This window comes from Stenella coeruleoalba (assembly GCF_951394435.1).
Source record: "Stenella coeruleoalba genome assembly, chromosome: 9".
Lineage (NCBI taxonomy): Eukaryota > Metazoa > Chordata > Mammalia > Artiodactyla > Delphinidae > Stenella > Stenella coeruleoalba.
The window spans coordinates 61,006,276-61,022,528 of NC_137155.1; the positions used below are offsets into that span (position 1 = coordinate 61,006,276).

The 16,253-nt window shown below is 44.8% G+C and overlaps 1 protein-coding gene across 7 annotated transcripts in view; it reads right to left on the reverse strand.

Annotated features, from left to right (window-relative positions):
- Window positions 1-16,253, reverse strand: part of PDE1C (phosphodiesterase 1C) — a 586,532-nt gene that overhangs the window by 324,922 nt on the left and 245,357 nt on the right. For all 7 annotated transcript variants that reach the window (XM_079931073.1, XM_079931071.1, XM_079931072.1 and 4 more), the window contains one exon: window positions 15,729-15,900. In XM_079931073.1, the coding sequence (XP_079787199.1) occupies window positions 15,729-15,900 (172 nt within the window). The remainder of the gene's footprint in view (window positions 1-15,728; window positions 15,901-16,253) is intronic.

Here is a 16,253-nt window from a genome sequence, read left to right on the forward strand (position 1 = left end):
TAACATTTTCCCTTTTCCTTTTTCTATGAGCACTATCACATTTATAATAGAAACATATTTTTTTAAAAAAAGCTTTAAACAAACAGGTAAATACGTCTCAATACCCCCTTGTCCATCCCTCACCATGGATAATGAAGCTCAAGTAAAGGAAAAGTTTCTTCTACTTTTTGTTTAGAAAATGGGCTTCCACTTGTAATCAAGGAGTTAATCCTTTTCTCTGAATTGTTGGTCTAAGCTACTGAGTCAAGAACTATCATCACCCTTTGGAAGGATGTGACAACTGCAGGGCCACAGTCTAACTTGATGCCCAAGGTCACACAGCTCTGCAGAAAGGAGTCCAGCCCACAGACGCACTCAACTTTCACAGCAGAGCTGCTCATATTCCCGAAGTACTCTGGCTGGCTTCCAGCAGATCCACTTCCCACTGGGCCACAACAGTGTGGGGCTGCTCTTCACTGTGGTGCGCGGGCCTCTCATTGCGGTGGCTTCTCTTGTTGCGGAGCACGGGCTTTAGGCGCGTGGGCTTCAGTAGTTGTGGCACACAGGCTCAGTAGTTGCGGCTCCCGGGCTCTAGAGTGCAGGCTCAGTAGTTGTGGCGCACGGGCTTAGTTGCTCCGCGGCGTGTGGGATCTTCCCGGACCAGGGCTCGAACCCGTGTCCTCTGCATTGGCAGGCAGATTCTTAACCACTGCACAACCAGGGAAGTCCCAATTATTGATTTACTTATATTTCTTCCACTAAACTCTAGGTTCGTTGTGGGCAAGAACCTTTCTGAAGTCTATCCTAGGCAGATATTTTCTCCTCTCCTTTGCCTCCAACTCCTCCCCCCAGGAACAATTTATGACTGTGCCCTGTTTCCAGATTGGGGGGTGGGGTGGAGTGGGGTGGAAAACACACAGGCTTTGGGGCCAAAATGGTGCAGGTTTAACTCCTGGTTCTGCTCTTTCTCAGTTGTGTGCCCTTGGCAAGTCACTTAATTCTTCTGAACCTTACTTTGCTCATACATAAAAGAGGGATGATATTGACATCTACCAGTAGCAGGTCAAAAAGTGACTATACTATTCCCGTGAGCAGTATGTCAGCAAAATACACAAAAATCATCAGCACTGGCACTACACAGCTTTAAGAAAGGACAAGCTATCTTGAAAAAAAATACTAATAACAGTCAATTCAAAGTTGTGAGGTATGAGCACCATCCCACTCAACCTAAGGGGTTCAGCACTGATTGGAACTGCTGGAAGAAGCCCCACTGAAAAGAGCACCCAGGGCTCCTCTTCTGGTACAGTTTATTAAGGGTCAAGATGCCCTTTGAGCCAGTGTTTCCACTTCTAGCTACCTACTCTTAGGGATACAGCTTAAAATATGGGAATATCTAGATGTATGAGGATTTTTATCACAGTATTCCTGTAAAGAATGAAAAACTGGAGACAACCTAAATGTCCAACATATATTCTCACACACACACACACACACACACACACACACACACAAACACACACACGCACATTATGTGGCAACTTGGAAAAATGCTTAAGATAAAACATTCAGGGCTTCCCTGGTGGCACAGTGGTTGAGAATCTGCCTGCCAATGCAGGGGACACGGGTTCAAGCCCTGGTCTGGGAAGATCCCACGTGCCGCGGAGCAACTAGGCCCGTGAGCTACAACTACTGAGCCTGCGCGTCTGGAGCCTGTGCTCCGCGACAAGAGAGGCCACGACGGTGAGAGGCCCGCACACCGCGATGAAGAGTGGCCCCCGCTTGCCACAACTAAAGAAAGCCCTCGCACAGAAACGAAGACCCAACACAGCCAAAAATAAAAAATTAATTAATTAATTAATTTTTTAAAAAAGATAAAACATTCAGTAAAAAAAATTAGAATACAAAACGGTATCCACACTGTAATTATGACTGTAAGAATAAGTCATAGATATAAAGACTTCAGGAAGGATGCCAAAATGACAGCAGGGATTATATTCAGGACTTTTTTCTTTTACCCTTTATCAAATGTTCTACAAGATAAGTATATTATTTTTATGACAAAATCTCATTTTGTAAAAGATGAATAAAGGAGGACTGGTGACTAAGAAACTGAGGAAATGTCGCAAAGTGAGTTTATCCAGAAGGTGGTGAAAATACGTCAGCCACTGAAACTGTAAGCAAAAGTAGTCAGTGCCTTCTGAAAACTTCCACCTATCACATTCTCAAAAGAAAACATGTACGTCGCCTGAATTCTGCTGAATTGGCTTTTGGAGAAAGACAACATAAGGGACATTTGGTGACACTTCAGTTATCTAAAATGGCATGGACATATGGCATCTCGAGGGGTGCGAGAGCTCATTCTGTGATGATTCCAAAACTCCAGACATCCGCTCCAGATAAATGCTGTAAAGAAAAGGGAGCAACGTCTGTATCCGGGAACCACGGTCAGGAAAGGCCTTGATGGTCATTAGAAGAATGGTGCCCTGTGGAAGCAGCACACACCAAGGCAATGTGGATGTGGGAGAAGGAGGGAAGGGAGAAAGGGCCGAAGGGGAGCCTGCAATGCAGTTAGAACCGTGGTTCTCAGGCCTGCTGCACTCCACAAACCAAAGAAGCTTTCAAATCATACAGCTCTCCGGGCGCTACCCCAGGGATGCTGTTTTAATCACTCGTGAGTATACTGTGAAGCCCGGATTAAGAACCACTGAAATATAAGGTAAATAATAAATCTGAAGAGAATAGAGATTACTAAGTAAAAGACAAGGTTTTCAACTGGGAGAAGATGAAACTACAGCACGGAGGGAATTTGCCTGTGGTTGCTGCTGATGCCACTGGTATTATCCATTACAAAAGGGAAACAATTTTAGAAATTGTTTGGTCTACTTTATCTTAGGTTTCTCTCTCTCTCTCTCTCTCTCTCTCTCTCTCACACACACACACACACACACACACACACACAAATACACACACCTCAAAAAGTTGAACTTGAGCCAAGTAACTGAATTCTTGGTGATATTTTATAATTTAAAAAACTACAATTAATTGAGATTTGGGACTATGCTAAAGGTTTTTTAAATCTTTTTTTGAAATGATTGTAGACACACAGTAAGTTACAAAACTAGTACAGAGAGCTTCGACATACCCATTACCCAGTTTCTGCCAATGATAACGTCTTACACAACTACGGTATGTTATCAAAGCCAGGAAGGTGACATTGACACAGTATAAGTACCTAGCCTATGGCCTTACTCAGATTTCAGGAGTTTTTATGCTAAGTGTTTTGACATACACTTTCTCATCTTATCCTCCCATCATTACTATTTCCATTTTGCAGAAAAGAAAACTGAGGCCAGGAGAAGCTGAGTAACTTTCCCAAGGTGGTAAGTGACAGACAGGATTAGGATAGAAACTCAGCTTTGCCTGATTCCAAGCTCCAGTTCTAAACCACCTTCCTCTACCAGGTCCCTGTATTGCACACACACCCCTCCATGGTTCATGGCCGTTGGGGACAAAGGGCTCTAGCAAGACTGCAGGGTGATGATGCTGGTGACAAGCTCGTAGGAGAGGCCTGTGGGTAGCAAGTGTGTGAGGTCACAGCCAGGAGAGCAGTAAGTCTTAAGAAGGGCCTTCTAGTTCTCCTGCCCAGCAGCTAAAGTGGCATTTGTAGACTGAGCTATGTTCTGCAGGAGGAAGGGGCAGGCAGGGGACGAAGCCCAAGAGAGCAGGCCAGCAGGCGATGAAGTAAGAGTCCATCCTGGGCACGAGGAAATGGCAGGAAATGAAGAGAGTAGGCTGCTGCGGGTACTTCACTGGGAAGCAGGCAGGAAGCAGGAGCCTAGCTAGAAAGCAAATGCACATCAACAACCAAACCAGAAGACACAGACCCCCTCGTCCATGCTAGGCCAGGGAGGAAGTGTGTTCTAGTGGTTATATGTGGGTTCTGGAGCCAGAGTGTGTGGCTCTAGATCCCACCCACACCTACCAACTGGTGGTCTGACTTTTGGTAAGTTAACTTCACACCTCAGTTTCTCCATCTGTAAATTTAAAGTAATAAAAAATTTAAAATCTTATTATTACACACAACGTGACTGGACAAGGATTAAGAGGAAAACGCTAGAAACTAAAGAGAGGGAGAGGGTGCCTCAAAGGTCCCTGGTGTCAGAGTGGCTTTTCAGTACTAAGGGACACACCTGAGGGACAGCCAGATAAAGTGAATTCCTTCACACAACACCGGGCCTACAGCTAACTGTACATCTACCAGCAGCACTCAGCAGGATGCTGACGCGGGATCGCGTTACCTACGACTACAAGGCACTTGCTGGTACCAGACACTGTGCTCACTGTTCCACATGCAGAGCCCCCTTGACTCCTCACAGGTATCCCTCGAGGAAAAGAAGATTTCATCCCATTAAACAGTTGAGGAAACTGAGGCTCAGGTTCAACTGCCTGCTCAAGGTCACACAGCAGGCGAGGAGTGGAGCTGGGATTAAAACCAGAGCTCAGGCATTCTCGCTATACCCGTCAGTGATAAGATGTAGGCAAGTCTTCAGACCATGGGGTTGGGCACAGACATCAGACACTGGCCGGCAGGAGTGGGAGCAGGGAGCAGTGCTACATGGCAGAAAGAGGAGAGGAGAAAAGACTTGGAGACCCAGTTAAAAGTCCAGACAGGGCTTCCCTGGTGGCGCAGTCGTTGAGAGTCCGCCTGCCAATGCAGGGGATGCGGGTTCGTGCCCCGGTCCGGGAAGATCCCACATGCCGCGGAGCGGCTGGGCCCGTGAGCCATGGCCACTGAGCCTGCGCGTCCGGAGCCTGTGCTCCGCAACGGGAGAGGCCACAACAGTGAGAGGCCCGCGTACTGCAAAAAAAAAAAGTCCAGACAATACATTCACACTCCTTTTTCTGGCTAAGTAATGCCTCCCCCAACCCACTCCATGTCACTCTTGCCACTCTGCAATTTCCCATCATTACAGTGGCACCACCAGGTTCAGGTCAAGATACTGCCTTCCACCAGATTACGGCAGCCCACGGAGCCCCTACCTGCAGGACAGGGGATTATTTAGAGCCTGGATTTGCTGACACACTTCTTCATATTCCAAGTCAAACTTATTTCTGCCCATTAGGGTTGATGCATTTTAGACTAAAGGACTGCCCATACCACCCTTCTTTGTGTCCTTTCTCTCACAAACACCCTCCCTGGGCTCCAGGTAGGATGAAGATATAACGGCTTATAAAACAATGGATGAAAGAAAAATCCAGAGTGCATGCTGACACTACAATCTAGAAAGGGAGCAAGAGAGGAAGGAAAGGGAAAGCTCTTATTTACCATCAAATGTCATTTAATAAATGGAGAAAGAATAATAGAGTTAGAAATTGCCATTGATTCAGGCAAGAATCATCAAGTGATGCTAAAACCATTGCATAAAAGTTTGTTAAGAAAGAGATTATCAGCAGCTGCATAGCACAGGGAGATCAGCTGGGTGCTTTGTGACCACCTAGAGGGGTGGGATAGGGAGGGTGGGAGGGAGACGCAAGAGGGAGGAGATATGGGGATATATGTATAGCTGATTCACTTTGTTATACAGCAGAAACTAACACACCATTGTAAAGCAATTATACTCCAATAAAGATGTTAAAAAAATAAAGAAAGAAAGAAGAGATTATCTTCATCGTCTCAAAGTTATCTCCCCGCAGATAACTTATTACCTACAAAGGGCAGAACGGCACCTTTACAGGGGACACATTAGGGGAAACAACCTTAATGAAATAATCAAAGCTAACATCACCAGTAATGGGACAATCGACAGCCCTCTTCCAGTGCTGCATGGAGGACGCAACATCTACATCACTTAAATAGTATTCCTGTCAACATGAATAACCTGAATCAAATCGCAAGGCAACGATCAGACAATCCCAAACTGAGGAACATTCTGCAGCACAAAACATGTGACCCGTTTGCTTCAAAATGTTAATGCCATGCAAGACAAAGAAAGACTAAAAAGCTGCTTCAAATTAAAGGAGACTGACAAGTAAATGTAATGTGTGCTTCAGGAACGGGTTCTGGATCAGATAAAAAGATTGTCATAAAAGACATTATTGGAACATTTGGTGAAATCTGAATGTGGGCTGTATATTAGATAATAGTTTTATATAAAAGTTAAGCTTCCTGAATTTGGTAATTATACTGTGTGTGTAAGAAAGTGGTCTCACTCTTAAGTGATACAAGCTGAAGCTGAAAGGTCATGATGTCTACAACTTAAGGTCAAAAGATTTGGAAAAAAAAAGATAAATAGATGATAGATTTGAGAGCAAGCAAGCAAAAGTGACTCTAGGTGGAAGATAGACAGTTGTTCATTTTACTAGTCTTACAACTTCTCTGAAGGTTTAAAAATTGTCAAAATAGTTTTTTGAAAAACAATGTAGGTACCTACCAGTTGGCTTAGAGCTAGACACAAAAGCCTGATTCAGTGCTACCCATGGAAACCTAATGACCAACGAAACTCAGCCCCGACAGGGCCAGACAGGGTCGAAGATAGAATAATTATCAAAACAACAGAGAAACACAAAATTTAATAAATATAATTCAGCCCCCTGCATACATCCCCTTTCTCATTCTCAATCCGGACTATTTTCAAAGAATGAAACTGATGTACAGATCAAGATTTGGATCCCGGAATCCAAGTTTGCTATTTGATTCACATCCCCCTGTTTCTGGCTTTGCAGAGTGTGCACAAGTTATACTCTCGGGCAGTTTGCAATGTGTCTGCCTCCGAGTACTTGACCCCATCACCTGAGCCAGAATCATCATCCCTTCCAAAGGAGGACAAGCATGTCTAGCATGTCTACAGCTCTTGTTCAAATAACCATCCTTCCCCAACTGAGCTGGCCTCTGGGGTCTAGAGGTAATTCATCTTAGCAAATTCAACTCTTGCTGCACTTACCAGTAATCAATAAATGGGGAGCAGCCAGACTACAGTCATGGGGCTGTCTGTTCAATAACCATTAGCTGCTACTACATTTAGAAGTAATAGAAAAAACAATGGTCCCTGTTCCAATCCATGTGGGAAGACATATTCTCACAAGTGTCTTCCCCTGATTGTCCATGCTCTTCCTCCATAGATTTTTAAATTCCATGCTGTTCTCCACCTCCATTATTCCATCTCTGCTGCCGGGCAAAAAACCTTAGTCTTGATGTTCTGTGTATAGAGGGCAGAGGTATGAAAATATAAATCCTAATTCTGTAATTTAATTAGAAAAAAATATGCAGTCTTCTTTCTGCTTCCCCAGAGATTTCCCAACGCTCCAAAGATCTCTGCCTATGGAATAAAAGTGAACCTTCTTCTCGTGGCAAACAACGCCCTGCCATATTTGGTCTCAACTTTACTTTTCCAAGACTGCCCCACTTTCACATGCCTTAGACACTAATCCAACAGTTCCTTCAACATATGCCGTGTCTTCCTGCCTCCTGACCCTGGCTAACGCCATTCCTTTTGCTTCCCTTTTATGTCCACCATGATCCAGTCTGGCCTGTTTCAATGGTTACACCAAGTGTCATTCAACATATTCACTGATCCGTGTGAGGTCCAGGGGCAAGGGTATGTGCTGGTCCAGTTCACCTCAAGTGGCTCCAGAGCCGGGCATGGGATGTGACTGCAGAACAAGGACCGAGCACTTGAATGGGAAGAGAGCACCTGTTATTAGAAAGATTCAATAAGAAGGAAATCTCTCCTTTCCTGCTAGCAAGGGCAGAAACCCTGCCTTAAGGCTGCAAGTGGGGACAAAAATTTCTACAGAGTAAAACACAAGGTAACGTTATCGTGAGGTTCATAACATAACCCGGGATCCCCCACTGCTGAGGACAGGGACCAATCACCAATCAAGGGATATCCAGACTTGCATGACCGTAGGGCACAGTTTCAAAGGGTTTTGCTCTATTTTTATTTAGGGAACCTGAATTTTACTGCAGAAAAACCAATGAGGTAAAGTCATTTATCACTGAAAGTTTCTAAGGCATAACATATATGGTGCTTCTGAGGTATTTCCCAGTGTAGGGTCCCATAACAGTTAGGCCAATCTGTCTCTTTACCTCATCCACCATTAAGACTTAGCCCAAGGCCTGGTCCTGGGGAAGAGGAGGATATAATGTAGGAGAAGCAGGAAGCCAGAGACCCAGCTTTTCGGACTTGGGGGATTATAGGGAGACGAGGCAGACGGGGCAGGAGTGAGACTTCCTCTTCTCTTTCTAGAGGGACATCTACCCATAAACCAGAAGGTCCACATCTGAGTAAACTCTGTGGCCAGTAGAGTCAGGTAGAAGGAGGCTGGGTTTTAGCTTCCCCGAGTTATCTCTTGGGTTCTATGTGGTTTGGACAGGCCCCAGAGATTCCCACAAGCTCCTGAGGTTGAACCTCAGAAGTTACCAGGGATTGTGCTTGGGGAGTTGGCCCATGAGGTTGACATGGGGACAAAGTACCCAAGAGCTAAAGGCCAGACCATCTGATCCAGAAGCATATGAGAATCATGACCAGACCTCGATAGGATGCAAAGCACTGCCATAGAGAGATGGGAGGCCTGCCTTCATTTAGAGAGAACTTCAGAGACTCCTAGCACACTTCAGGTCTCTGTGTGACCAAGGACAGAAGTTCCTGTTGCTCATCAGGAAGCACGGGAGGTTGACCCATGCTGCACACTGGCAGAGAGATGGAGATGAAGCCTCCAGGAGTATCCGAGCCTCTCCCCCACCTGACAGTACTGAAGCTCCCCACTCCTCCCTGTGGGATTCTCCTAGGATGACTCACTCACACTTTGTAAAATGTGCTGCTAGGAGTTATTCTGATTTAGACATATACCAAGTTGTTGAGGACACCTCGGATGAGTGCCATTCCTATGGGTAGAACCCTGGCTTCCCCAATAGCCTGATGAGAATGTGTCTGGTTTGACAAAGGATACGCTCTTAAGGGGAAATTAGCCTTGGAGACAGGTCCACTGGCTGGCAACCAAAGTGCTCAAACCAGCTGTACAATGTCCAACATTCTTTAGCATTTCCCTTGTACAAAAGAAACAATTATATTTGGGGTACGATTTTAAATGCTCCCTTCTCATGTTGTAGTTTCTTTAGTTAATCTCAATGTTTCAGCAAAGTCTCCAGTGGGCAACAAAAGTACAAAAGACTAAAAAAAATTGTGGCCTGCCCCATGTTCACCCCACCACTAGAGCCCACGGGGAAGATGCAGCATGAAATATAAAATCAAGCACAGAAAACTGGCCCAGGATTTCTAGGCCAGTAGCCTTGAAGCTGAAGCCGTACCCACAGCACAGAGCTGGCAGTGGTGGGCCAGCAGAGGATCGCAGCATGGTGTGAGACTGAGTTAGCCGGGGCCTTCTGAGAAGCAGGTGCCAAGGACGGATTAGACATGCAAGAAATGTATCGGGGGAACATCTGAAAGAGAAAATGGGGAAGGAGCCAGAGGAGGCAGGGAGAGGCGAGATGCAGGTCTGACTTCCAGTGAAGGAGAGAAGGACGGCAGGTTGGGTGGGAGCGTCTTAGATCACAGTGCAGTTCTAAAGAAAGTTCACCAAGGAACTTGGAGTCCTCGAGCTGAAGTCACCATCAGAGGAGTCCTGTGTCTCCCAGGAATGGCCACCCTTAGGATCCCTAGCACTCTTAGTCATTGGCTGAAAGTACCCTTGAGAAACACAGCCAGAGCCATCCCAGGGACAAATATCCTCGCACAGAAGCTGGGGCCATGGGTCAAGTATATTCCGTGTGGTCAGAGATGTGAGAGGTGCATTCACATGGCCACCACAGAGACAAACTCCCTCTTTCCCAAAATACTAGTGGAAGGACCAGGAAGAATGCAAACGGAACAGTGTCTGCATGACATATGCTTTGTCAATTTCCAACATTGGAAAATCTGTCTATAAAAACTTGCTTTGCAAAGAGAAGCCTAAGTATTTCCCTTGTGGGAAGCCAAAGTTGCAACAGAAACTCTTCTGAGTTTTTAAAAAAATCAGAATTCATTCTTTCATTTTTCCCCTTCACAGACCTGAGCAAAACTCTACTGCTTTGGGTTAGCAAAGACTAGAAAGGAAAAATGTCAACTCCAGGGAGACAGCACTAAGTCACAGAAGTAGGGGCCCCCCGAAGTTCCCGGTGGGTGACCAACATATGGTGATAGAGAAAGACATGTGACCAGACTTCCCATGAGCTAATTGGGAATTTTAACCCATGACTCATTCCAGGGTGGGGTCTGAAGCTGCAGGGGACGCTACCCCACACCAAGCCCTATCATCAGCCGGATTGCACATTTCCTGAAAGTAATCAAGTCAGAAACTGGCTTCTTGGCTATAGCTGTTGGTCGAAAAATGAATGCCAAAAGCCAAAATGAGGATGAGTTCAACAATTTAATTCTGCATGGAAAATGCAATCCATTAAGTGGGATCTGACAAGGACTTAATCTCATCTGCAGCCGAGGGTGTTGGCTCAATGCAGTTCTGCTCTCTGGAACATAGTCTTAGTAAGTTATGTATAGAATCAGGAACGCTTTTGCCAAAGCCCAAATAAGTCCATTCTGTGTGGGAAGAGAAGTCCATCAATCCCCCAGTGACTCTCCAGGGAGTGAGCATACTCTTCTTCCAAATGCAAAATTATCAAAACCTATGCTGAGTCACACAATTCAAGGTAAGTAACTGAGATGGCCAACGTGCTGGATGGCTTCAGAATTTCCACTACTGCCCAAGGAGGTCAGGCCAGAGGCCAGCCTTGCTCACAAAGTACCTACTGGGCTCGTATTCCCAGCCTGGGGCACATGGCACAGCCCAGTCACAGAAGAAGGGGTCAAGGTGCAGAGGATCAATCCACTCCTAAACAGGATTTTGAAAAACTGGGAGAGAAGGAATTAGGGGCTGCCATATTCATCGCCCACTGAATCCTAGCAACAGGGCCCAAGGCCACTGCTGTTATTTCACTGTTTCCATTTGTTAAATGAGGCAACTGAGAATCAAAACCATGACTCAAGATCACACAGTTAAGAAGAGCATTTGCAAATTCATGCCTGTGGTATTCCAAAGCCCACGCCTCACTCCTCAGAGGGTGGTCCTTGGACCATCACATCACTTGGGAGCTTGTTAGAAACACAGATTCACAGGCTGCTACCCAGACCTACTGAATGTGGGTCTGCATTTAACAGGATCCCTCAACGAATTTATTGGACATAAAGTTTACCTTAATGGGCTCCTACCAGAAAGGGGTAGGTGGATCCAAAACCTAAGTTTAGACTAGAAAAAAGATTTAGTGCAATAGAACAGGGTCAGTCTCATAGGATAAGCCTCAAACTATATATCCAAATTGCACATCCAGATTAGTAGAATCAATCACGCTACCTTATTTCACCAACAGCAAACCCAGAAGCAGGAAAGCCAAGGTGATGTGGTGGTAGAACATGGTGGACAGGTAAGGCTTTGGAGCCAGGTGGACTGGGTTGAAATTTCCAGCTCTGCCACTTGCTGGGTGGCTCTGGGTAAGTTACTTGATCTCTCTGAGACTCAGTTTCCTGACCTGCACAACTGGGATAGCAATACACACCTTGCCAGGGTTTGGGGAGATTGAGTAAATGAATGTACAGTCCTAGACATAGCAGATGCTCAGTAAACATTGGTTTCCTTGACTTTCAGTACAATCTGGGCTGGGTCTCACCTTTGCAAATGTGCACACTAGAAGCTGGGGAGATAAAGGGTTCTCAGCAGCAGCTCTTTCCTGTTCTCTTGGGTCACTAATCAGACTGGCTGGACTGGTCTATCTTCCTTAAGCTTCAGGCTCAGCATATTCTCTCATCTCTTTTAAGAAAAACCTGAGCAGAACAAGGTTCAAAGGGACAGGTCGTGAGGAACAAAGAAAACAGGCACCTGGATACAGTTCCCAGAAGTGTCTACTTTCGAGACACTCGAGCCTTTTTATTTAGCTATGGTCCCCACTTTCCTCTTTTCAAAAGTCTCGGGATTTGAAAGCAGACTTTTTCATGTCAGAGGCTTCGTGAGCATTCAGAGCCCACAGTGTCTGCACCTGGACCCACAAAACCCAAGTCTGATCTTATTCACTCTGTGTGTATCTGCTCAAAGGCGTGGAGGAGTGGGAGGTGGCTGCCAAGCGCTACCTGCACGTGCGTCCCCAGCTGCTGCCCGGAAGGACATCCCCACCTACCACGCCCACTTCTGCATCAGTTACAGAAGCTGATACAATAGGTGTCCTTGGGACAGAGTATCTCCCACAGATGGAAGTAGCTGAGGGCAAGGGTCCCAATGAGGGTCCCATGGTCTGACTGCCTCAGGAACAGCTCCAGCACCAATAAAGAGGCATTTCCTTGCCCAATCAAAAAAAAAAAATGATGACCATATTTTGTGGCCCCAAATTCCAAATGCCCTCCAAGAGTGAACAAGGAGAAAGAGAAGGGAGTAGGCAAAGCTATCACTTCTACTCTGTTGCTCGGTGGTAACGATCCTGCAGAGGAGCTATGAGGACAGAGGATGCCAATTCACGAGAACCATGTGTTCCTCCGCAGCAAACAAGACTCTGCAGAACCGCAAAGGGCAGGATGTTCACAGTCACATGCCTGGATCCCTTAATTGTGTGTGGGGTTGTGTATAAGTGTGTCCACACACACACACACACACACACACACACACGGCACGGTGGCTGAGAGACTGAATTTCAGAGTCAGAAAAAAGAACCCAACACCTCAATCTCAGCAAAGGGATGACTGTACTGCTTGGTTAAAGAAGTCATAGTAGGGATTGAGAGCGCTGATCATGGAGGCACCCCTGGAGTTTGAAACTGTAGGAGCATAATGCATGGGTCGTCCTAGATTTTCCAGAGTCACTAATATTGGAGTCAGCAATTACCAGGTTTTTTCACTCCTGGAGTAAAAAGGGAGGTAGGGGAGAACACATTGTGATATATTCCTATCACATTATTTAATATCCAGCTATAACTCATTCCTTCTCTGCAATCCAAAAGGCATCTAGAAAACAAGTGGTATTACAAGGGCAACCTTTTTTTTCATTCTGAATTTTATTTTATTTATTTTTTATACAGCAGGTTCTTATTAGTTATCTATTTTATACATATTAGTGTATACATGTCAATCCCAATTTCCCTATTCATCCCACCACCCCCACCCCTGCTTTCCCCCCTTGGTATCCATACGTTCGTTCTCTACATCTGTGTCTCTATTTCTGCCTTGCAAACCGGTTCATCTGCACCATTTTTCTAGATTCCACATATATGCGTTAATATAAGATGTTTTTCTCTTTTTGACTTACTTCACTCTGTATGACAGTCTCTACAAATGACGCAATTTCGTTCCTTTTTATGGCCGAGTAATATTTCATTGTATATATGTACCACATCGTCTTATCCATTTGTCTGTCGATGGACATTTAGGTTGCTTCCATGACCTGGCTATTATAAACAGTGCTGCAATGAACATTGGGGTGCATGTGACTTTTTGAATTATGGCTTTCTCTGGGTATATGCCCAGGAGTGGGATTGCTGGGTCATATGGTAGTTCTATTTTTAGTTTTTTAAGGAACCTCCATACTGTTCTCCATAGTGGCTATATCAATTTACATTCCCAGCAACAGTGCAAGAGGGTTCCCTTTTCTCCACACCCTCTCCAGCATTTGTTGTTTGTAGATTATCTGATGATGCCCATTCTAACTGGTGTGAGGTGATACCTCATTGTAGTTTTGATTTGCATTTCTCTAATGATTAGTGATGTTGAGCAGCTTTTCATGTACTTCTTGGCCATCTGTATGTCTTCTTTGAAGAAATGTCTATTTAGGTCTTCTGCTACAAGAGCAACCTTGATTCTGCTCTAAATTATTTCTTGATAAGTAAGCTATTCCCACATTTTGCTTATAATAATTTATCTGCAACAAATCTCACAACTGATGTTACTACCACAATTAAGGACAACTGCATTAGAGAATATTTACCCTCTAACATTGCTATTGAAATCAACTATCTTCTTTGGAAGAAAGGATGGTTCCAGGATAGCACAGAATTGTATTAAGGAGACCAGTAAATGAACAACAAAGGCCAATACATTTCTGGGTTCCACTGCTATAGGACTGGCATATTTACACGTACTGTGTTTCTCCCACTACACACCAAGTGCTACAAGGAATCAGAAATAAATCCTGACCTTAACAAACTTATAAATTAATCTCTTTCTGGAACCAAGACATTGGCACATAATACAACTAGCAGAGCAAAAGAAGTTCATGGCCATCAGTACCTTATCTCTATTAAAGAGCACAGAGGGAATGCAAAGAGAAGGGATGATGGTAATGGAGTTGGGCTAGCAAATACAATGTTCTTTTCATGGGAGCAGCTCTTTAGCTATTCACTGAAGAAGATGATGAACCTGGTTTGAGGTGGAAGGTGTAATTACCAGAAGACAGTATATGAAGGGGTTGACTCCACCAGAGACACTTGCAGATGAGAACACACAGACCACGAGACCCATTCACCCTCCCGTCTTCCCCCCACAGTCACTTGCAGAGAATCACAGGTTCATAGCATGTACTTCTCTCTACTTGAGTGGTTTTTATTTTACTTAAACCTCACAATGCAGTAAACCCTTACTAGGAATAAGAAAAGCATTTGCCTTGCAATTCTGGTCCCGCCACTGCGTCAGTCACATTATATAAAGAAATCCAAACCCCTATTCATCACTCCTTTTCAGAACTCATCTATAATTCAGTCCACACTAAGAACCTTCACACAATGAAATGGCTTTTACTGGGCGATTACACATATCACCTGGATGCAGAAGAGAACACATTTTTCAAGTATATTTCCTGGACTCCAAATCCTGTCTGATTTGTTTATGAGGGAAGAAAAGGGAAGCTTACATGTACTACTGGCCATGTGGAGAGTATGAAAGCCTTATATAATGGAAAGAAAAATGAAAGAAGTAAAATTAGAATAACAGGGGGAAAGGAGGGGAGGAAGGCAGGCTGGCAAAATCATTAAACCTTAATTTCTGATACCAGTACGACTGCGTATTTCAAAAGTGAGTTTGAAAGACCCATTCAGAAAAAAGAATCACTTTTCTATACCGCATCCATACCCAGGCTGATTTTTATTTAATACAGGTGAGAAGGTAAGGAGACGCCTCATGATGAAAGTGGAGTGCAATACAAAAAGAAAACACCAGAGAACTTTGCGGGAAAACGCAGGACTAAACGATGAACAAGAACAGAGTCAACAGCCACCTGGGAAACCACAGAAGAAGATCCACACTTCATTTCAGGAGGCAGCAGCTCTCACTTCTCTTACAACTAGAAAACTTCCCCCAGCAAGGAACTCTAAAGGCACAGGGCTGAGTTAATTCCCACCACGTGCTTTTTCCCTGTGCACTTATCTCCCTGCGTCATCCTCCTTTGAAGCAAAAGACTCATTAATCCAATTCAAATTGCCAATGTCAGTAAATCCTTTGCCTCAGCGTTTAAATGCCAATACCAATTAAATACCAACAGCAACTTAACTACTGATATGGTCTTCACTACATTCAGGAAATCCAGCCAGAAGTTTAGCGGCATTACTTCCGACACTACTTCATCAATTCTAATTTACTTCGTGCAGAGAAATGAGGTAATTTGCTGGCCACGCTGACGTGGCATCCAACTGGACTGAAATAACTCCACAAGCAAAAAGAAGGAACAAACTGAGTTGCAATCCACCAAACCTGAAGGACGTTTTCACCAAGGCTTCTGGGCTATCAAGCTGAGGCAATTCATCAGCTAGGATTTCCTCCGGTGGCCGGGGGTCATGGACAATCGTCGGCCGTGGCTTCTCCTGGACATTCCCTGTGAGATCGTCGATGAGGGAGTTCCACAGACAGTTCTGCGACTTAGACCCTGAGGCATGAGGGGGGAAAAAGGGGTGCAGGTGAGTTACCAACCAGCTCCATGGCCTGCCTTGCCCAACTCGGGATTTTCAAAAGCAGAGCAGGAACACTGACATATCTTTCATGATCTCCACCAACATGAGAGGGCTCCAGAAGGTTTTGGTCAGGCAACTCATGGAGTAACCAGGATTTTTAAAATTTATATACAAAAATAGGTTAGTACTCTGAGCATTTTAACTCACAGCTAAGTACTGTGAATATATATCCTGTCTCATTTCAGGGATAATCAACTCCAACTCCTGACAGAGTTGTCGGTATTTACTGAAGTATTCATTCAGCAACTGGAAGTATACAAAGGACGAC